The sequence below is a fragment of the Sciurus vulgaris genome (genome assembly GCF_902686455.1).
Source record: "Sciurus vulgaris genome assembly, chromosome: 15".
NCBI lineage: Eukaryota > Metazoa > Chordata > Mammalia > Rodentia > Sciuridae > Sciurus > Sciurus vulgaris.
In genome coordinates, this window is record NC_136476.1 from 37140204 (window position 1) to 37164636 (window position 24433).

The 24433-nt window shown below is 35.6% G+C and overlaps 1 protein-coding gene across 3 annotated transcripts in view; it reads left to right on the top strand.

Annotated features, from left to right (window-relative positions):
• The window catches only part of ADAMTSL1 (ADAMTS like 1), a 381058-nt gene that overhangs the window by 32677 nt on the left and 323948 nt on the right, over positions 1 to 24433 (top strand). For all 3 annotated transcript variants that reach the window (XM_079113153.1, XM_079113154.1, XM_079113152.1), the window contains exon 3: positions 18939 to 18984. In XM_079113153.1, coding sequence (XP_078969279.1) covers positions 18939 to 18984 — 46 coding nt within the window. The remainder of the gene's footprint in view (positions 1 to 18938; positions 18985 to 24433) is intronic.

A 24433-nucleotide genomic window follows, 5' to 3' on the forward strand; every position in this document is an offset into this window, starting at 1 on the left:
TTCTGTCATTCCACAAATAATAAAATATGTGTGGAATGCAATGTGTATGTGAGAATCAGAAATACCAATTTTGCCACCTAGTAAATTAAGGATCTAGTTGTTAGGATTTTATTAAAATACCATAGAAGATACCAGTTATCCATGTTCATAATGTATTCCAAATACATTATAATGATTGAATAAGTAGAATATAAATTCTTAAATTATACACACATAGAAGATATAGCTCTATTTCATTTTTAATTATGAGAAAATATATTCAGTAAACTCATACTAAACTGCACAAGAAGTAAAAAAAATAAAAAGTGTGGGGGAAAAGGGTGGGCCTCCCATTCTTTAAGAATCTGAAGAAGAAAAAATCTGCCAAATAGACGACATTTCCAACTTTTGCAAGAATATAAAGAACTATTAATGTGTGTCTTTATTTCCAGACAGCTGGTACTTAATGTGGACCAATACATTACACCAATGGATACTTTCATACTCTTAAAAGAATTCTAGTCATTCTTTAGCAAATTACAACTTGTTACCATCATTAAACTCTGGAACAATCTCCAGAGAAGAATGAAATGTACATTTTTTTAAATCATAAAAGGACTGTTTATATGTGCTTTATTGCATATTTCAATGCCATTGCTCAGTAGGGTTTATGTTGTTAGGTTTAGTCTGAGCTGTGCTGATTCCAATCATCTTTAGACAAATGACATGTAGGTTGACTCAGCCATTCAGTCCATGATTATAGTGGGTTTTCTGGGAAGAGCATCACAAGATAGGACTTCATTAGCTCATTGTGCCTTAATGACAAATCTCACAGCTGCAGCTTTTAAAATGAGCAAAACTAAGACTGAGTTATTGCTTCTGTAGGTGCAGCAATTCTAGAAAATCTGCACCTCCAAACAGTTAAAAGATTCACAGTGATAACATAAATGCCCTTGTGATAATACTATGTAAGTGTATTGTACCATTAAATGTTTAGAGATGTTGCAATGCTGACTTTTAGAATAACTTGGCTCTTATGTAAAGTGTGCTTATTTTTAGAAAGCACTTGATCATTTAGTCACAAAATAGGCTATCCTTAGACAACTTGTATAGTTTCTGCTATAAGTCAAGAAGCTTGTGTGTGTTGTGTTTTCAAAATGAGGCATTCATATACACATACAAATGTGTGTGTGTGTGTGTGTGTGTGTGTGTGCGCGCTGGGCCATGATAGAAAATACATATCATTTTTGAAAATCTGAAAACTGCTGTTGCAGAGAACTTACTCTGGTAGGGACTCTCTGTGGATACTGGTCAGGCCCACTCACCCAGAAGCAGCCCTCCCAATCAAAATTCAGTTTTCTTTGCTGTGGGATTATTATGTTTGAAATCAGAGATTCCTGAATGTTTGTGTGTTTGCTTGGCTTTCTCTCTCTGACATTCCATATCACTTCACAGGTTTTATAAATAGAATTTTCACCTCTCTATTTTCTATTTTTATGTGGAATGAACACGTGGAATAAGGCTCCTCTGGTACCTAAAGATAATCAAATATTCATTTGTCATGAATTCTAGTCTTTTGCCTACTTTGTTTAAATGTACTTAGGATCTGGGGAGGAAGTGTAATAATCTTCATCATATCCCAAGTTGTCAAGCACCTAAGAAACTATTTGTTTTCTTGGATTTTTTTTTTTTTTTTTTGCAGTCACAATCTTCTTTCACTGTAACAGCAATTCCTGAGATTCCAGCCTCATGTTCCAAAAAGTTAAATTTTCAGCAGTTCGTTTGTGGAGAGAGCATCAAACTTTTCAGTCACATATTTTATTACAAAATTTAATTTTCCTTAAAATATATAATCCTAAGCAGTAAGAAAGATTAAATAAGTATACTTGTGAAACAAAATGAAAAACATTCTAATATTTTCTTGTTAATACTTAACTGTAATTAAATTGTTGCTTAAATATGGCCCCAGATCTATCCCTCTACTGAATAGAATATATTTTACTCTTGTAACTTAGAAATAGTTTTGTTCTGAGGTCTGTGTTCAGCTTCCAGACTTAAAACCAATTTGATATAAAGTTTTCTTATTTTTTTCTCAGTAACCAGTACCATTGACTTTAGTTCCAGCTAGAGTCTTCTTTTACTCTCCCTAGATCCCTTGATCCTTAGTGCTAATGGAAGCTCTAATTGCTGTGCCCTTTATCCAGTAGCACAAGACTGTTGTATGACAGGGCTCCACATTGCTTGGCTAGGTGGTTGTATGATCTTGGATGGGTTGGATCACATATCACTGGCTGTAGCTGATCTGGGCTGACTTCATGTGAGATGACGTGGGGAACTGGGTTCTGCTCCATTTGTTCATCATCCTCCAGCAAGCTAGCCTAGGCCAGTTCTGCTGGTGATAGCATAGGTGCAAGAGAGAGCAAGTTCCAATGCCCATTCCAAGCTTGTTACAGCTATTCTATTGGCTAACTAAACCATCTGCCTATCAGAAAGAGAGAGTGGGAAAGCAAACTTGTTACATGAACAAGTATGAGAAATGGGGGAAGTAAAGAATTGAAATGATGGTTGCAGTTTAGCTTGAATAATTTTCTATTGTTTTCTTATTCATTTTTTAAATGGGCTTAATGAAAATAATGGGTTCTCTGTCATCTCTCCATTCCAGATTTAGGCATCTGAATTCAATTCATATACCTTACACCTTTGGGAATGATCAGAGGTTATGAATGTATATATCCCGAGAGACCCAGCAGTTAGCTAGAATGAGCAGAGTAGTCTAATGGTAAACATTCAAATTCAGTCCAAATAAATCCCATCCACCTGGCGAATTAACCTGCCAGGTCAATTTTCCAGCCGTGGTCATATGATCTCTTAGGTCACTTTCCAGTCTGAGTTTTTAAGTCTATCAATAATATTCTATTCCCAATATGCTAGTACTGTAAAGGGAACTAGATTGCCCTCATATTACAGAACAGATGACAACTTCTCAGCTTCTGGAGTTAATTGTGTTCTCTGGTGGATTCTTCTCCCCCATCCTTTTTTGGAGACTTGCATTTAAAAGTAGGCAATGTGTGATTTCCCCAGTGCTTATCATGAGAGCATTGATAATTGCCTTTGTTTGCAACCCTGGTTTAAGCAACAAAATAAGACACTATATAAACCCCTTCTATGAACTTTACTGATTTCTGTAAGAATATATTCAGTTTCATTCAGTAACTCGGATAATGCAGCTGTTGCTAATCATCTTTTTGTTTTATGTTAATTACAAAAGAGACTATGCCTACTTGCACTTGATGATGGTCCTTTATTTTATTCCGAGAAAATGAAATAATAGACCAACTATCTTGACAAGCTACTGCTTCTCTTTCTAGTTCTTCACCATTCCCACTAACTATTCTGAAAAAATACTTAGAGAAAACTCATTTGTCTAACCTTTTTGTTTAAATTTGATGTCAAAGAGCTATCTGTGAGAACTCTAGGTTTGTCTTTAGCTGGTTAATTTAGCTTTACACCCATAAGGAGTTCCAGATGCATAAGCACTTCATACTGTGAGTAACATGGTCTGTACCACTGTAGTAGGTGGATGCCAAGACGGAGGTCAAGAGGGCAACTGCAGCTCATTTGAGGTGGCAATGAGTCTGATAGCTGGATGCTCTTAAGTACAGTGTTAACCTTTGCACTGATGGCTAAGAAAGTTTTAAATGTCTTTTTACTTTCTCAACTGCCAAATTAATCTAGTTGATTAATCCAGGGAGGAGCAACTTAATACTATAAATTAATTGATTAAGTATATGACTATTTTATTAGTGGACTTGGCTGCTTATGTTTCCAAATAGGAATAAAAATAGTCCACTTACAAAGAATGACAGCATTTTTGAAAAGTTAATAATTTTTGAACTGAAAATTTGAGATGAATAAAATTATCAGATGAACAAGAGATCATTGCACTGTGGGGAGTGCCTAAAAACAGTAAGATCATGGAATTACTCCCAAGAGGTGAAACTGCCAGAGTGGTATCAACATAAGCACAGAAAAAATAACATAAATAACTGCAAGGAGTCTTATTCCCCAGGAATGGGGAAGATCATCCTAAAAACCTCATTTCATAATAATTGTGTGAGGGAAAGTATGCTAACTTCTCTGATTTTTAATTGGAACACAAATTTTTTTCCTATGTAAATATTGATACTTAGTCATATAGAAGTTAACAACTGATCTCTATGTCATGTAATAATAAATGCCAAAAGAAAATTGTCAATGGTGAGATTTGGCTTCTTAAGCACATATTTTTCTTCTTTGTAAGGCATCTCATCTCTCTCATAACAGCAAATTAAGGTTCACAGGCTTTATTTTAAAAGATTTATAATTTTTCAGCTCAAGTGAGCACCAAAGCAAGATTTATCTGTTTTTCTCCATCTAGTGTTGTATATTATCAGTTTTTTATTTTATTTTATTTTATTTTTGCAAATGCTTTAGTTTTTGTTTAAAAGAAAGATATACAAGTTTGGCATAAGTCTGACTACTCATGTCATTTATGTGAGGGGGTCTTTTCATTGTGTTAGAGGAGAGTGCTCATTTTGTTTAAGAGTTTGAGGTTGCCTTCCTTTTACTTTTTGAGTCAAAGCCTAGTGTAAATGTATTACCAGGTAATATTCCAGGCCATATATCTTAGCAGGGTGTTATTGTTCCAAGGTCCGATCTACTTTCAGAAGGACAATGCACTAAGGCCAATGACCAGACGTTTAGGAACAATTTGTAGTCTGGTTTATCTGATAAACCAATTTGTGGGAATAAAATATAGTTGGAAATGTGTTTGGTGTTCATAACCTTTACTTCCCCCATTGAGAATTTATAACTTAATTTTTTTCTGTGCACTTAAAAATTCCTTTTTTGGTTGTTCAATACACCCCTTCTAAAGTTTTTATTTCTTCTCAATTTTAATTCATTCAATAAATATTTCTTGTACTGCTACTATGTATTAGGAAAGTTGGTAGGTATAACTAAGAATATAAATGCCAAGGGACAGGAGTGGAATGGTTTGAAATTTACTAAATTATTAATTTGCCACTGAGTTTCTACTGATTGTAGTTGCAAGATATTTTGAGAAATAAGCGAATTTCCCAAGATTTACAAATAATATATCTGTAGAATTGGGGTTATTAATTGGTATTCTTATATATACTTCTATTCTGGTAGCATCATCTTTTACATCAATTAGGGGGATCCTTATTATTCTAATTAAGCCATAAAATTCCTCTTCTTTTGCATTTACAGTGTTCAGTACAGAGCAAACACTCAAATGCTTGCTTGATAATTTGCCTTTAAATTACATATGCAGTTTTGAAAGTATATGCATTTCTTTAATCTGTACTTCAAGGGGAAGAAGAAAAATGTAAACTATTGAACATGTCTGTTAAAATATCAGGAACCTTATCTTTATGCCACAGAACCAAGGTTGGTGAAAGTAACTGTGCCTTTGCAGAATTGAGAAAATATTCCATATTTGGACCTAGACTGAGCTGGCCTCTTTGATATAATACCTCCTCTTTTTTTTTTTTCTTTTAATCGTATGAAGAATTTAACAGGAGATCTATACTCAACAGATCTATAAGTATTATTAAGTATACTGACAACATTGTAACAGCAGATGTCTAGAACTTATTCATACTGCATATCTAAGACTGTATTCATTGAATAGCAACTCCCCATTTCCCAGAAACCTTTTCCTACTGTCTGTTTCTATGAGTTTGACTTTTCTAGATTCCTTGTATAAGTGGAATCATGCAGTATTTGTGCTTTGTGACTGCGTTATTTCATAACATGATGCCCTTAAATTTCCTCTGTATTGTTGCATATAACAGGATTTCCTTGTTTTTTTAAAGCAGACTAATATTCTGTTGTATGAATTTACCACATTTTCTTAATCCATTCACCTATAAGTGGACATTTTTAGGTTGTCTCCACATCTTAGTTCTTGTGGATAATGCTGCAAGAACATGAAATTCATGTTATTCAGATATATCTTTGAGATTCCAATTTCAATTCTTATGGATAAGAATCCAGATGTAGGATTGCCAGATCATATAATATTTCTATCTTTAATACTTTGAGGGACCTCCATGCTGTTCTCCACATTGGCTGCACTGTTTTACATTCCCACCAACAGTGTGCAAGGGTTCCCTCTTTTCCACATCCTCACCAACACTGATCTTTTCTCTTTTTGATAACAGCCATCCTAACAGGTATGAGGTGATATCTCATAGTGGTTTAATCAAATTCCCTGATGACCAGTGATGTTGAGTATCTTTGCATATACCTGTTGTCCATTTGTATGTCTTCTTTTAATAAATGTCTATTCGGAAATCATATCTATATTTAAATTGTGTTGTATTTCTGCTCCTGAGATTAAAGAGTTCCTTACATATTTTGGATATTAACCCCTTGTTAGGTATATAGTTTGCAAACATTCTCTCCCATTCCATGGGTTGTCTTTTTACTCCCTTTGTTATTTTCTTTATGGTGCAGGATCTTTGTAGTTTGATATAATACCACTTGCCTATTTTTGTTCTTGCGGCCTTTGGTTTTTAGTGTCATATCTGAGATATCATGGTCAAAACCAATGTCATGGAGATTTTCTTCTGTGTTTTACAGTTTCAGGTCTTTTGTTCATGTCTTTAATAGGTTTGAATTGATTTTTGTATGTGGTGAAAGATAAGAGTGAAAATTTTATTCTTTTGCATGTGAGTGTCCAGTTTCACCAACAGCGTTTATTAAAGAGACTGTTCTTTCCCCATTGTGTACCCTTGGCACCCTTGTCAAAGATCAATTGAAAAAATGTATATGTTTACTTCTGAATGTTCTATTCTGTTCCACTAGTCTAAAGATAGATGTTTTTATGCTGATACCATTGTGTTATAATTATAATAGGTTTGTCAGATATTTTGAAATCAGGAAATATGATGCCTCCAGCTTTGTTCTTCCTCCTCAAGATTGCTTTGACTGTCCAGAGGACTTCATGGTTCCATATGGATTTTAGGATTAGTTTTTCTATTTCTGAAAAACACTGCCATTGGGATTTTGAGAGGCAATGCATTGGATCCATAGATCATTTGGGCAAGTGTGGACATTTTAACAATATTAAGTCTTTCACTCTACAAAGAGAATACTTTTTCACTTATTTGTTTCATCTTTAATTTCTTTCATCAATGTTTTGTCATTTCCAGTATAAAGTCTTTCACCTAATTATTTCAGTTTATTTTTTTTTATTGATGTTATTGTATATGGAACTGTTCTCCTGAATACCTTTCTGTTAAGTTCATTGTTAACCTATAGAAACACATATGACTTTATGTTAATTTTGTTTCCTATAATTTGATCAAAGTTTTTATTCTAATAGAATTTTTGTTTTGTTTTTAGAGATTTCTATAATATAATATCATACCATCTTCAAAAAAGAGATAATTTTACTTTTTTCTTTCTTGCCTCACTGTCCTACTAGGAGTTCTATTACCCTGTTGAACAGAAGTGACAAGAATAGATGTCCTTATGTTATTCTTGATCTTAGAGGAAAAAACAATGAGTAAGATGTTATCTGTGGGCTTGTCACATATGGTCTTTATTTTCTTAAGGAAATTTTCTTCTATTCCTAGTTTTTTGAGAGTTGTTTTTTGTTTTTGTTTTTGTAATCATGAAATGTGTTGAATTTTGCCAAATATCTATTGGCATGATCATGTGATTTTATTCCTCTTTCTGTTAAGGAAGTAGTTCTTATTCTTAGCTGCACTTTAGGATCACTTGGGAAATTTAAATATAATTGAAAAACATGCATATACATAAATGTGGGAGTAGACTCCTCAATCAGAAATATTATAAAAACTCTTTAAATGAATTTTAATTTGTATCCAGGGTTAGAAGTGCTATTCTATTGATGGGGTTCATTGTGAAAAGATGAGGTTTGTCTCTAGTTCCCTGTGAATTTTGAATTGGATAATGAAGAAAAGAAGGAGTTTTCTGATAAAGAGACTTATGTGTGTCAAAATTCTTCATTCAACTTTCTATGAAATGATCCTGTCTGTTATGTGGGAGTGACAGCCTGGGTGCCAGCATCAAGATAAAAAAGTGGTGACTGCATCAGGTTCTACTGTGAGCCACAGGAATAACTTTTCTGAGCAGTTACATAGTTGACCAGTGTTAATCACCCTCAGCCTTGCCCAATGTATTAAATGCACTAAGCACTTCCTGAGATTTCCTTTCATTCCATTGTCAACTAAGCCTATAAAAATGATCCCAGTTTCCAGGGTTTCCAAGTTGGTAGTGATTGACCAAATGAATGTCTCAAAATCCTAAACCTTCCTATCCATAGAGTTGAGTTTAACTTTCCACCTTCCATTCAGCATCCATTCCAGTGGACCGTCTCTCCTCTGACAGCCAAAAAAAAAGAAAGCCTTCCTAAGGCTACCAAATTCTGTCATTTCCTTTGTTAGGGCCTTATTTGTAGGAAATAGAAGATATAATTGTTTTTCTTAGTTTTAATCAGAGAGGAAGAGAGGTGGGGGTGGAAATCATAGGCAGAGACTGAGACAGACACTGAATGTTAAGAACAACAAAGAAGGATATCAGAATTGTGTGCCTGGGGGGATGAACCTTTACCTGGTGGAGGGAGGAATAGCTGTAGAACACTAGGAGACATCAGACTCATGCACCATCATTACCAAAAACCATTAACTACATAGCTACCAACCTCAGATAGCTGTAGAGGTAGGCCCCATCTCTGGGCTGGGGATAGGGCTTCAGGTCAGGGAAGAATCGTATACGGGTGAGAGAGTCATGTTGTGGGGAGCAGAACTAACAATGAGTTTCATTGCTTCTGAGAACATTTTTATCTTACTTTGTAGATTATCACTTTTATTTTGAATCTTGTCCCCACTGCTTTCCAGTTGTGTGACATTGAACTGGATTTTAATTTCTCTGGGTTTTAATTTGCTCATCTATGAAGTTCAGTGGGCAGTGCCTGGAACAGAGTAAGAATTTAATAAATATTTGTTGAGTGAACACCCAAAATGCTCTTCAACCCTAAAAGTGAAATGTGTGACCCTGAAAAAGAGGCACTTTCTTATTCAGATAAACAATTGAAGCCCATTTTGCTGCTAGATAGGAAAAGGAGCAAAGGTTGCTCTTAATATAAATGGTTTTAAAGAAAAATGCTGTGATTCTCCAGAACCCCATTTTGCAATGGACATCTGGGTGACATGGAAGGATGAGAGAACTTTTGTCTCTAGCCAAAATAACTCATACATTTCCAACTCAAGGTTTGTATCGGGTGAGGTTGTTAGAGTCCTAGCGTTTCATAATATACATTTTCCTCCTGGGGAAGATGGAAAAGTTGGACTTGATATTGCAAAAACACATTTGTTTTTATTCTCATTCTTTGCCTCTTTTGGCTACTGAGCAAATATATGATCATTTGCAAACCTTATGGCATGTGTGTATGTATTATAAAGTGCACGTCCTTCCTGCTTGTGGATCGCAAGCCAAAGGCAGCAATCACCCGGCCCCCACCCCAGCCATCTTTCAGAGGGAGCAAATGCATTTCAGTGACAAACACAACTAGAATAAATAGATGAAAATAAACACATCCCTAGCAAGATGTGTTTAGAGCCAAGCATTTCTTCACTTTGGTAGCTATTTAGTTTCATTTTAAGCTTTTCCTCTTTAGCTTATTATAGGAAGATTTTAAACAGGTTTCAGGGTCCAAAAATTGGAACAAATATGAGGCCGAAAGTTCTTCCTGGCCTGAAATTACCTTGACAGCATTTCCTTCTGCTGTATCCTTTCCCTCTTCCTTTAGCCATTACTTCCTTGTTCCTTCCCTCCCTTCCTGTTCTTGTGAAACGCTGGTAGAGTGCTCCTTGCTAGGCACTGTGGCTCGATGCTCCTCCCTGCCCATGTTCACCAGTTAAATTCCTCAATGTTAATTAAAGCTACCCTCAGGCTCACGGGGGCTACCTTTGTAAGGTTTTTGTTCACACCCCTGGAGTCATCTTTGCATGACTGTGCTGACACTGTCCTCACTGGACTATCAGTGTTGTGGTGACAGGTGGTATCTTGCTTTTCTCTGTACTTCCCACCTTGCACATACTTAGTCTATGTTGGATGAATTTACTGAACAGCATATAGGAGGTATAAAAAAATATATATATAAACTATATATATAATATAGTATATTTTTATATATTAAATATTTATTATATATATAAACTTTTATATATATAATAGTATAATCGTTTGGGCAGCAGGGGGAGGGAGGGAGGGCTGATTCTCCAATTCTCTTTTTTCCATTCACATTCTTGGAACTCCTGCAACCTGTATAGAACATCCTACCTAAGAATCTCCTTTGAAAGTTATTTCCTTCTCATCTACCTCTCTCTTTCAAATCCCTTCTGTATTCAGTGTCCACACCATACCTATCCGTTGTTGACCAGCTTTTGCTGTGTTCTGTGTTCTGTGTTCTCTGATTAATGTGGATTGGCTCCAAACAAATTAGAGCTTTGATAAGAGTCAAGAGATGTCCTCATTTTTTTATCTTTCACAATGCCTTGCTTCATATTGGTTTAGACTGGATGTTCAATAAACGTGTTAAGGGCCTGTAAATCAGAAAGCATTGCACAACAGCTCGTTTACCAGGAAGCAGCGCCCAGGGGCTCCTTCTCACGGTGGGAGCTTATTGTACATTGTTTCATTGGATGGTCAAAGCCGTGTTCTCAGAGCAGGTTCTGGCCTCGTTAGAAGTGGTTTACGATGTCATGCTTTCTTTTTTTGATGACATGAACATACTCCCCATTTTCATAACCCTAACCCATATTTGTGAATACTTGATGCTTTGTTAGAACATGTCAGCCTTTGAAGAAGAGGCAGAGATACATAAAATCGTACTTGTTTGGAAAAAAAAAATTGGCTATGATTTTTCTAGTTGTAATTTAGAACATACCAAACACTCATAACAGCAAATAAACCAGCTTGAAACTCACAGAACAAACCCCAAAATTCATTGTATAAAATTCCTGTATGATCTAAAATTTAATTTAATAGCTCTAAAACCACCTAACTATTGCTCAACAATCTGTGAAAGTCCAAGACAGGTGTAGTGATACACGTTTATAATCCCAGCTACTCCGGGAGTGGAGGCAGGAGAATTGCAAGTTGAAGGTCAGTCTGGATGACTTAGTGAGACCCTATCTCAAAATAAAATAAAAAGAGCTAGAGATGTCGCTCAGTGGTAGAGCATTTGTCTTGCATGTGCAAGGCCTTGAGTTCAATCTCTAGTACTAAAGAAAAAAAAAAAAAAAAAAAAAAAACACTATGAAAAGTCCAGAGAACCTTTCTTAATTCCCTGTGGTTGAAAGGAGATCAAACAACTACAGGGGATGTTGTCTTAGAATATTTTCCCCAAATCTACATAATTTCCATTGAGATCAAATTTAGTTTCCACATTAGGTTTTAGTAACTCTCTATACAAAAGCCAGGGTCTCCAAGTTGGCAGTGCATTCAGTACATTTTATAATAAGAGATTATTATAGAGCAGAAGTGTTGAAATATAAAACTGAGGTCACAAAAATGTTATCTGTGCCGAAGAAGCACTTTCAAGTCTACTCCACAATTTATGGCACTATTTTTCAATCTGGGCCTTCACTATTCCTGAGTTGACTTTAAAGCTGACTCTTCTGTTGGCTCATTAGGCTACATTGGAGTCTCTGGCAGGTTGTGAAGGATCAGTGTGGCCCCTGGCTGTGTCTGTTCCCAGCCAGTTCCTGACAGATGAAGCCTGGCAGCACGCCTCCTTGTTGTTGGTTGTATTATTACAGCAGAAAGCATTTGCAAAAGCTACATTTATCAGGTTGTCATAATAGTTTGGCATGTGTATCTATCTGTTCAGAAAAAAAAATAAATCTCTCCCTTATCCCTAATCTGTTTGAGCCTTGTGATGTATCACATGCCATAGAAGCAGTGAGAAATAAACAGAGATTCTACATGGGATTCAGGGACCTTTCAACCAAATGCTTAAGGGAAAGGTATTTAAAAAAATTTTTTTTATTTGTTCTTTTTAGTTACACATGACAGTAGACTATATTTTGATATATCATACATATGTGGAGTATAACTTCCCGTTCTTGTGGTTGTACATGGTGTGGAGTTACACTGGTCATGTATTAATATATGAACATAGGAAAGTTATGTCTGATTCATTCTACTGTCTTTCCCATTCTCATCTCCTCTCCCTTCCCCCATTCTCCCTTATCCAATCTGGTGAACCTCCACTCCCTGCCCCTATTGAGTCAGCATCCACATATCAGAGAAAATGTTTAGCCTTTTTTTTTTTTTTTTTTTTGAGATTGACTTATTTCACTTAGTATAATAGTCTCCAGTTCCATCCATTTACTGGCAAATGCCATAATTTCATTCTTTTTTATGGCTGAGTAATAGTTCATTGTATATATGTATCGCATAGAAAGAGGTATTTTTTTCTGTGTGCTTTGGAAGTCCCAGAGCACCAAGGAACTCTCTCCTGTTCTAAAGCTACTTTTCTGCTATTGGGTATATTTTGGAGATGCATTATTTTCCCAGAATGTTAGTGGCTTTGTCTGATGAAGGAGCTTTAAACTCAAATGAGAAAAAGAATTAAGTGTGCCTACGAAGAAGTTCAAAGATACTTTTTTAACTATTTAAGATAAGTTTTTCATAGATACATATTACCACATTGTATATTACTTGTTATAGAGAACTTTATAAGTAAAACTGCTATTATTTGAGGTAAGTGGCTGAAAGTATATGGTGGCGTGGAGAGAGGCGGGCTCAAAGTCATTGTCTCAAGTAAATATACATTCATTTAATGTGTGTTAAAAACAAATTAAAATCTATTAAATATTAGTAGTACTCACTAGAGGCGCATACTAGGACATCTCCAGTTATTTAGAAACATGCTATATAAGAAAGATACAGTATAAATGTAGTTGTCTGTAGATATTTTTTGAAGAAACAGTGCAGAATGTATTCCTGTTGTTAGGATCAAGCTTCCCCCAAATGATGTTTCCATGTGAACAAGGTTTGTTTTGTTTTAAGACATGATAAATCAGAATTAACTATTGACTATGTTATATACGGGGTACAATATAAGTATAGGAATGACCTTTTAAGCCTGAGAGTGAACCAGAGCAAGGGAAAGATTAGAAGGTGGACTTGTAGAAGCCCCAAGGATGGCATGTCATTGAACTCCCTTTCTCCTCACTCCAGGTAAGACCTCAGCTACCCCTCGGTCACACAGACTCCAGCTGGATCTCCAGGTGTCCAGCATCCATTTTGAGCCATAGATGAGGACAGTGAGCATCTGAGGATAACTTTATATATGGGGTCCAAAGGTTCACATGGCTTCCTTTGTAGCAGCTAAATTGACTGGTAGCAGGTGTTGTTTCCTGAAAGAACCTCTTGCAATAATGTATCAACAACAAAAGAAAAGAAACCAGGGCTGCCCTTGTTCTTGGTCCTCTCAAGTGTTCGGAGAATTTGCAATTCCTCTTGAAGTCTTTGTAAAAAGTGCCCAAATGTATAAGTGTTTGGACTGGCTCCGGAGGGATAGCCTCCCTCTGGGTAACTCCAGCGAATACTAAAATGCCCATTCAAAATGAAGAACAATGGTGCCCCAGGATCCCGTGAAGTCGATCCTGCTGTAGTTGTGATCTGTTGGTCCTGTCTAATCCAGGTCCCACGGTCTAAGTGTCCCATGGTCTCTCTGGCTTGGTTTGTTCTCTTAAAAAGGGCTCATAGTTTTCTTTTGGATGACTGGAAGAAGAGAGATATGTAAGCAGATGGACTGTCCTATTTGGAAATTCTTTGCCTATGGCCACAATTGAAAGGTAGGTGCTGTTCAGCAAAATAATGTCATCTGCTCTTCTGCAGCAGCTTTCTTGGGTTTGAAAAGTCAGAGATAAAGCCTGAGTTTCATGAGGCTAAAACAAGTTCAGTTGTGCTTAAGGACTCTGAAGTTTTAAATGCAGTTACGAAATTTTCTTGAAACCGTCCAATAATGTCACCAGAAGGATCTGTTTGCTCAGAGAGGAAATGAGAAAAATTTTAAGATAAAAAAAAAAAAAAAAAAAAAGAAAGAAAGAAAGAAAGAAAAAAAACGAGAAATCAAATACAGCTCTCTTTCTCTTAATAAAGACTTATATGAGCAGGGAAAAAAAAAGAAAGAAGAGACCAACAAATTGCTGAAGCAATTAGAAAAAAAAAGTTTTAATTTTCTATGGCAATTCATCTCTTAAGGTTTCTAAATTATGATAATCAAAAACAAGATAGCACGAAGACTTTGGGAGTTGAAAGAGTCTAGATGGTTTTGTTATTTGTTAATGAGAGACAAAGTACATATACCTCAAGTCTACATTAATCTCATTTTAGTAGAGTCACAGTCTGAATAATTCACAAATAATGATCGTGATGGAGATAATCATTCTTTGAGAGAAGAAATTAAGTTCAAATTAATCTGTGACTGGTTAAGAGTGAAGTACTGAAATAAACAAGGAAATTTCTCAACAGATTTGGATTGGGATATATTTTGATATTTATGTTGTGCTCTTTCACATTTGAGGCAGTCCATAACTGGTACAGTACTTGACTCACTAAACACTGTCCTGTGTCTGTTGTGTAGTTTGCACTGGGAGAGGGCATCAACTTCAATCCTGTGTTATCAGTGCTTTGTTATTTTTCTCAGAAACCATTTTGGATTAAAGTTTCTGGTGCTTGTTTTTATCTCCAGAGGTGAATTTTTAAAATTTGTTTAAAATGCAGGAACCCACTCAGCTGTTTTATATTAGCAAACTTAAAAAAGAGAGAGCTTTCGTACTACTTGATTCTCAGATAAGGCTTTTGTGCCCAGATAAATATCTTGAATAAAGAAACTCACAGTTGGCAGGAACTAAAATCCTTGCAGTGGAATAGTCACTTTGCTACTTATATAAAATTTATATTCAAGTTTAATAAATTTGATTTTTAAAATGAGCTTCTCTACACTGAAATTCTTCCACATTGCAACTTACTGATGAGTATTTCTCTTGGAGATATTCCAGTGCATGTTTAGGTTTGCTTTACTGGAGGTGGATTTACCAGAATTAAGAAGCAGCTGATAAATTGATATAGTATCAATAAGATGCAGTTATACCCCAGGTCCCTCCCTGATCATCTTCCCAGATTTCTAGTCTCCAGTTCATCTTCAGGATATCTTGCTCCTTCACTTATTATTTTATCTACTTTCAAGTTGCCCAAACCAGATTCAAAATCTCTGGTGTTTTCTGTTTATGGAGTTTTAAGCCTCGGTTTCCTTAGCTTCAGTTTTCTTATTTGTTAAATAGGATTATTAATTTTTTTCAGAATTATTGGAAATATTTTAGTTAGATTTAATTAGAGTTAATGTAATAACACTGGGTTAGAGACCAATAGCCAGTGCTGAATATATAATAGAAGCTAATATTCTGTTAGTATTCACAATTGGATAATGTTTTTCAATAATGAGTGTTAGCCAAATGTAAGCACTAGCAATTTAATATTATATTTCAGTTAAATTAAATAAGCTGTCAATTAAAAATTAATATGATATAGTAAAGGGAAGATAGTTTAGAAATATAAAGAAATTATTTACAAATCAGTGTTAGGTGCTAGACAATTATAAAATATTCTTTGGAAAATATAGCAAGCATTTTTTTCTTTGCTTTCTTTTTTTGTTTGTTTTTACTAAGTAAGAAGTGTTTAAGTCGATCTTTTACATTCTATGCTATGTCTCCTGTTCCCAAGGATGCTTGTAAAATCCGTGTAGGTATTTAAGATTTAAAATATCTGGGGAAAAAGCACATTTAAATTAATGAAAAAGCATTTTTCTATTCTCTTTTGTTCTATTTTGTAAGTGACATCTCTATAATAATCCTTTGGCATTTGAACAGAGCTCCTGTATATTATCTCAGTTGGTGTTCACAACTTCATGCAAAAATGTTCCCAGATCCATTTGAGAAATGAGGAAGTTAAGACACTGAGATCCAAATGGCTTATGCAAGTACAGATGCATAATCTATAGCCCTGGTCTTCAAACTTCTATTCAGAATTAATTCCATTATTCATTTCATAGATATGATTTTAGGAAAAGAAGTTTTTTTTAAAGGATTAAAAAATAGAGTAGTATTTTCAGTAATAAATATGAGTTCATTTTTTTAAAATCAAGAAGTCATAATTAAAATTTTCCTATTTTAAAACCTTCAGTGAGTGGGTCCTCTTTGCCTATTATGAAATTCAAAATTGAAAGGTATTTCTCTCTACTGCAATTCCCCACACAAACTCTAAGTTCCAAAGACACAGATCTATTTGAAAATTTGCAAACATACCAAATCTCTTCCTGCTGCTTTGCCTTTCTTACAAATATATATATTTAGCCTCTATTTAATATCTATCATATTTTTATTTATTATGTAAATAATTAATATGTCACCTGGTTTCATAATGCTTACTATGACTTAGGCACTGTGTAAAATGACTTGCAGTTATTGACTTATCCTCATAATAATCTCAGGATCTAAGTAATATTATCCCATTTTGCAGATGAAAACAGTGAGGTATAGAATCTGAGGTATAGAGTCATGAGTCCAGAAAGAGAGTCTGTTTCAAAGTGAGTAATCTTATCTACTGCGTAGTGTTACATATGCACTAGCGATTTCAATACCATTGTCTATAATGGCAAGCTATCAAAGGCCCTGCAGTTGTAAACTTCATTATTTCAACAATTTACCACCATCCCCAGCCTAACTCTCAGGTTAAGACTCAGGAGCTTGATATTTTTTCAGTATTAACACCAAGCATAGATCCTTCTTTTGGGGATGGACTCACAATGACTTGACCCATAAGATTAATGTTTCAAACTGAGGTGCCAGTTTGTTTAAGCACAGCAAGGAATAGCATTATCTATCACCTGGACCATATCCTTGTCAACATGGCCAGCAGTAATGAAAATCAGATCATTCTTGGCTAGCAGCTTGGTCCACATGGCATCATGGTGGGGAACATTCCTCATTTGAGCTGAGCCCTGTTGGCATCAGCTAGATTTCCATGAGCCATCTGTTATCAACATAACGACCTTTCCAATGGGTCATGGAAGACTCGAAGTTCATTGGCCTTTGACTACGGCATCTTGGTCCTGGGCACTGACAACTGTGCATTTCTGTCAGTTCTTTTTTCTGTGATTTTAATGCCTTACTCGTCCTTTCATTTCCAACTTTAATGGGAATTAATACCATCAACCTAATTAAAGTCTTTAGACCTAAGATGGCCTTCATGTAATTGTGTTTTCAGATAACCTTTCCTTTTGTTAACATTCTCAAGACCTAACACAATTAGTAATAGCATTTTTATACTGAATTATAATTATGTGATTGATTTTCTTAATAGCAGAGACCAAGTGATATTCATTATTCTTTGTATTCCCCTAAGTAAGCTTATTGCCCAGCACATAACAGCAGTTCTATGGATGTTTGCTGAACAAAAAATAAATTAGGAGGCATTAAAGCATTGTGATTATGAGTGTAAGCTCTGAGACCAGATGGCCTAGTTTCAAATCTCAGCTGTGCAACTTAACAGTTGTGTGATCTGGGCAAGATACATAACCTCTCTAAGCTTTAGTTTTTTCATCTGTAAAATGTATGTGATGACAGTATCCCCCCTCTCAAGATTTTTGATATTAAATAAAATAACGCATTTAACAAATTTAAAATTATACCTGGACTTCTTTAACTATTAGCTATTCACGTGGTCGTTAAGAGTTCCACAGTATAGTTTTACTTTTTCTTTGTAAAGTGTGACTTAGTTTGAAAAGAGCAAAATACTGCTGTTCATGAATTGTAATTATTGGACGTTTCACCAAATATCGATTGTTTTTGTTCACAAGAATTCAGTAAAATGGAAACTCCCATGTATTGCCGGTGGGAGTATGTAATGGTACAACCTTTATGGAATGCAATTTGGCAATAGTTTTCCAGAGCTTTGCAAAAATTCATTCCCTCTAGTTCAGTAATTCCCCTTCTAGAAATTTATCAATTTTAAATACATAGTCAGAAACTTGGATAAAGACATATGCTTAGGGGTGGTTTATTACACCCTCATTTAGCAAACCCTGTGGAAATTAATTAAAGGATAATTAACAGAATAATGATTATACAAATTATGTTATACCATTTGATGGAATATTATGTAGCTCTCAATATAGTGTGGAAAATACTTCCAAAAAATTGTAAGTGGGAAAAAAGCAATTTGCAAAATTGTATAATTGATAAGATCTCATCTGCACTGGAAAGAGATAAATAAGTCAAAATCATAGTGATTATCTTTAGAGGAGGCCATTACAGGGAACTTTTTTTTTTTTTTTTTTCATTTTGGTAATCTATTCTAAAACCACTACAATGAGGATGTATTTTAGAAATAAAGAAAATTGTTTAACAATTATGTCTTTTCATAACCTTAGAAGACAGGCTGAATACCACGTTCACTTTTTATCATATTCAAGTTCTAAAGTTTTTCACCAAAATGTTTCTTTAGTTTTCTACCAGAAATAATGAAGATAACAGGAGTAATGTAATATAAACATTTTTCAGAAAACTTTTCCCTAAGATTTATTTGGTTAAATTCATACTAAGTACTTATTTTGAAAAATATTGAAGCAAGATGATTGCTTAATTTCAGCCCTTATAGAGAAATTGATTTATATATACATCTTCCTTAGATCTGCTCCATTTGTATTTATTGGCAACATCTCTATGAATCTACTTAGAAGAAAAGACTCTTCCACTACTATTAAGAGGAAATTGATTTTTTATGAACTAGTTCAAACTTTGATCCTTTTGTAGGTAGTAATGAGATTTCTCTTTTCTTTTTATGACTAGGAGCTGTGAAGGAAGAAATATCCGATATAGAACATGCAGTAACGTGGTGAGTCTGTGGCTTTTTGATTGCAATCTTGTATTTTTTTTTTTTTTTTTAAGCACTGAATAGCATTAAGAGGTTTTACTGCTGAGCACTATGGTGTACACCTGTAATCCCAGCAACTCAGAAGTGTGAGACAGGAAGATCACAAGTTCAAATCCAGCCTCAGCAATTTAGCAAGACCTAAGTAACAAAGTGAGACCTTACCTCAAAATAAAAGATAAAAAGGGCTGGGGTTGTGGCTCAGTGGTTAAATACCTCTAAGTTAAAGCCCCAGTACCAAAAAATAAAAAGAAGTTTTATGTATCCTGAGCAGAAAATCAATCAATTAGTATCTCACTAAGAATTATTTATCTCATACTCTACAGATTACTCAGTCATGTTTATTGTTTCTCAATATAAACTTAATCATTTGACCAGATTGAAACTAACTAGACTGTTTCAAAACAAGGACTCTGCATTTCCTCTCTGCTTTCTGCCTTTTCACAAAGGTCTCATGAGAAACCAGCAAGAGCAATGATAAAAGGGAAACATCACGAAATAAATATTAGTTAATCAAATTCAGATTTGACAAACTCATTCATTTGTTCAACAAATATTATTCAGTGCCAACTATGTGTGAGGCAATGCACTAGAACAAGGATAAGTAACATGTGGTCATTGTCTTAAAACATCTGTAATATAGTAAGGGGTGTAGAGCAAAAATAGATGTGCACATGACCACAATCCAGGACAAAACATGAAAAATGCTGGTAGAAAGCAATAAAGTTGATACAAAATTTTATTTTTTATCAACTTCATTCTGAAGAGAATTCTGAGGGGGTCTTACATGGGAAAGTGCCCTGAGGTAGGTAGGGCTTGCAGGGCTCTGGCTGGCCATCTTGGATGTGAGGGCATAAGAGACCAAAGGGAAGGGACGGACACATGGGCCACCTTGGAGGCAGGAATGTGTAAGGTGTGTTCTGCACACTAGTTTCAGCAGATTGTGCACAGACTATGCAAGGAAAGAACGGAAAGATATTTTAAGGTTACATCATGAAAAGATTTGAATGTCAGGCTTCCAAGTTCATATTAGCTCAGTGAATAGTGGGAGTCACTAGAGGTTTTGGAGTGAGAGTATGATGCAGAGTTTCCAAAGGTTAATTCTGTAGTGAGACAAGGGTTACACTGGAACAGGGAACAGATGGGGAGCAAGAAGTACTGAGCGCTTCAACCAGGAGGAAATGGGTTCAAGAGGAATCAAAATGAAAATCACGCTGCATGACTTGAAAGACATTTGAAATTAGAGCAATGGGGTGAAGTGAAAATAAAGGAAATAGGCATATACATATCTGGATCTCCTGTACTCCTTAATCCCTTTATTCAAAAAACTCTTTCCTCTGTATTTTGGCATTTTTGTCATTCGGTCTCAGCTCAATGTGTCCCTCTCAGAGTGTTCTCCTTGACCTCGTTGTCTAATGTTGTCCTGCTGCCCAACCCCATTCCTCAGAATAGCCATTCACTCTTTTTTTTTTTTTTTTTTTTTTTATTTTACTTACTGCATTTTGATTCACTGTACATAAATGGGGTATGACTTTTCATTTCTATGGTTGTGCACAATGTATATTCACACCATTCATGTACTCACACATGTACGTAGGGTACTGTCTCACTCCACCATCTTTCCTTCCCCCCATGCTTGCCCTCCTCTCATTTTCCTCTACACAAAACCATCCTTCCTCCATTCTTCTCTTACCCCCCCCCCATTTATGCATCATCATCCATTTATCAGAGAAAATGTTCGGCCTTTGCTTTTGGGGTATTGGCTTATTTCACTTAGCATGATATTCTCCAACTCCATCCATTTACTTGCAAATGCCATACTTTTATTCTTCTTTATGACTGAATAATAACCATTCACTCTTTACTCTCTTTACAGCACTTCTATCAAAATGTATCCTATTTGATAATTTTGCTGCCTGACTCCCCACTCTAGAACATAAGCTCCCCAAGGGCAAGCGCCTCATTCATCTTGCTTGCTTTTTATGCTCAGGGCCTGGAACTGTTGACCAACATTTATGAAACACACAGTGGATATTCGCTGGATGTAAAATGAGGATTCAGGCTTCTAGAAGGGTGGTGAATGACATATCAGAAATAATATAGTTGGGAGGAGTTTTTTGGAGAGAAAAATAATAAACTTGATTTAGGGGCACTATTGAGTTTGAATTCTAGGTTTGAGTTGTAAACAATATATTTAACTAGGCACTGGGGATTTTGATCAGGGAAAAAGGACAGGGTTGAAGCCATAAAAACACAAAATTAGAAGCATAAAGTTTGAAGATTTGGAAGCAGCTTGTTAGGCAGAGAGTATAGAATGATCAGAGAAAGGAACTTTGGACCTTTCTTGATTATCTGCATTCAGATAGAAGAAGGATGTGGAATCAGTTATGCCACAAAACACATCAAAAGGGAGGTAGAAAACAAAGTTGAGGGTTCCTAAAAGATACTCAGTAGGGAAAATGTGACCTTGAGGTTGAAGACTAAAGCAAAAAGGCCAATAGAAATCCATAGTGTATAAGAAACCAAAACAAGATCAGAGGGAGTAAGGAGGTGTGTTAATGAGGAATGGGGTGGATGACTGAGCTATTTGTCTTGGTGCCAGCAGCAGGAGACCTCTGTGCTACATTATCAAATGGCAGAGGGGAGAGTATGGCTGAGACACAAAAACTGGGTGGAACCCATCCATTTTGTCAGGAATCTACTCCTGCAATCACTCATCCACTCCCATTAACAGCCTGAATTCATTTCTTGAAAGCAGAGCCCTCAGAACCTGTCACCTCTTAGAGGTCCCACCTCCATACTGCAAAAATGGCAATCAAATTTCAGCATGAGTTTTGCAGAGGACATTCAGATCATAGCACTATTTATATAAAGTGTTTAACAGAGAGAATTCATTTGCAGAGTCATAGAAGGGTTGCTGGATTGTTGGTTGAGACCCCTGGGAGATAAGTCAATGTAGAGAGAGGACCTGATGGTGTGAAGAGGTAAGAGTACCTTAACACCAAGCCACAGGCCCCTGGGAGGCGAAGGTGATAAGAGGAGTAATCTTATAAAGGAAAGGTGACAGAAACAATATGAATGTCAGAAAGGGAGCTCAAATGACTGGAATGACCACTGAGGAAACTGGGTAAATGCTAGTAAAAACAAAATGGAAGAAGTATGGGGCAGTGAAGTGCCTGGCTGAGGTTAGGAAGGCTGATCTCACAGAGCATGGATGGGCAGGGCTTTACAACTTGGCAGAAATACTGAGAAACATTGAAATAGAAATAGAGCAAAAGCACATTGGAGGTGACCAAAGACCAGAATACAGATGAGACCAGAGAGACTGCAACTGATAAGAAGTCCTATTACATTTTCGAATGCCTAACTTGGGAGAGTACAAGGAACCAGAAGGCACAGTCATTGTGTAATTGTTCAGTGGAACATTCTGCCTAGTTTATTTGTCTATTTCTAGTTAGTATTCTTGATACCAGATACTACAACTTGTGTCATAGTATTCTCCACCCTCCTTCCCAAACATATCTCATTCTATTGTTGACTCATTTAAAAATGAAATAGCTTATATTTTAAAAAAAAATTTTAAATGGATATTGACAGAGTCTATCTTAGAAATGCTATGAAAATAAATATACTTTAGCTCATTGGTTTTTCTTACTATCCTTTTCATAATGATACCTTAGATATCAATGTTTTAAAAAGAAACCAGGCTGTCCAAGACCTTACAGACACTGCTGAACTTCCAATCCTTTTCTTTGCAGTTTTTAGATGAAAGATCTGAACCATCCTATATTAAATGAATATCTAAGGCATCATGAGGAAAAGTTTGGCTGCTCCCCATCCTCAGAATTCTTCAGAAACTGCCCAGAACTTCCTCACTGTTGTTATGCGCATTCCCAAGGACAGATACAGACTAAGACTCTGACCTAATATTACTTATGACCTCCAGCATTATCCAAGCCAAACCTTTAGAGCTTGTAGAATGAACCCAACACATTTTTTTTATGAGAATCTAGAGTTTTCACTTAGTTTGGAGATTTTTCTCCCCCTGGTTTTTTTGGCCCTGACAGAAGCAATAGTGCCAAAAAAATAAACAAAAAATCTCCTAAGAAAGGATCTTTTCATAATCACATTCCAATTTTTCAAACCAAGAAGTTCAGAACAGTTCAGTTAAATATTCCTCCTCAGTTGCTTGATTTGGAAAAAAAACTTGAAAGTCTTCTAGTTAAGCCCCCAGGGTCACTCCTAATCCCTGGACAGCTTCCTGGGATACTTCTGAACCACTTTGCCTCCAAAGATTCAATCTCTTTTTCTATATTTTGTAGAGTTGCTTTGGAGTACATTTCTTTGGATTCTTATTCCCCAAGACAAGCTGAAGAGTAGAAAATATCTCTCTTTTTTTTTTTTTTCTTTTCTTCCTTTCTTTCTTTTGCTTTCTTGGAAAATCAACCCACAGACTTTTTAAGCATTTGTTGCCAGTCCTCTGCAGATACAATGTATCAATACAAGAAAGTCAGAGTTCCCAGAATGTTTGCATAGTTCTTATAGTCTTGGTTCTTCCTCTCTTTCTAACTGGATCGAGAAGGCTATTTTCATTCCTAAAGATATAGTTCATCAAATCGTTTCCATTTTATAGTTCCCTGTTCTTTTCTAAAGAAGCAGCAAGGTCTTCTGCCTTTGGAAGGAAAGACCATTTTGGAAGGACACTACTGAGAGAAACAACAGATGTAACTAGCAAACCAATCGAGCAGGTCATTTAGGTCTCAGATTTCGTGCAACTGAATGATTTCAGGAGGCCCTCAAAAAGGTTCCCATAGGTCACATCTTCATGTTTACTCAAACTAAACTTCAGATCTGAACCCTTGGAACTTAATTTACATTCTAAATTGACTTCAAAAGTTTCTAGACCATGTACAAACAGAGAAACAACATGTATCCCATTTGTTTACAATAAAAAAAAAAAAAAAAAAAAAGAAAACCCAAAAAAAAAAAAAAAAAAAGAAGAGGAAAGGGTGCTGGACCAGTGAAGTGGAACTCTATTCAAAAAAAAAAAAAAAAAAAAAAAAAAGTATCTAGAGAACTGTTTTTATTACTTATGTACTTTTTTCTTCACTATCCTTCAACTTTCATGTGAGTTGGTGTTTAGGAGACACAGTGACCATAATTAGCAACATAATGGGCTAAGGGACTATGGTAGCCGTTGGTGTTCTTAGATTCTTTATTAAGATTGTGTTGACCACATCTCTAGTAATAAGAGAAATGCAAATCAAAACTACCCTAAGATTCCATCTCACCCCAATTAGAATGGCGATTATCAAGAATACAAGCAACAACAGGTGTTGGCGAGGATGTGGGGAGAAAGGTACACTCTTACATTGCTGGTGGGGCTGCAAATTAGTGCAGCCACTCTGGAAAG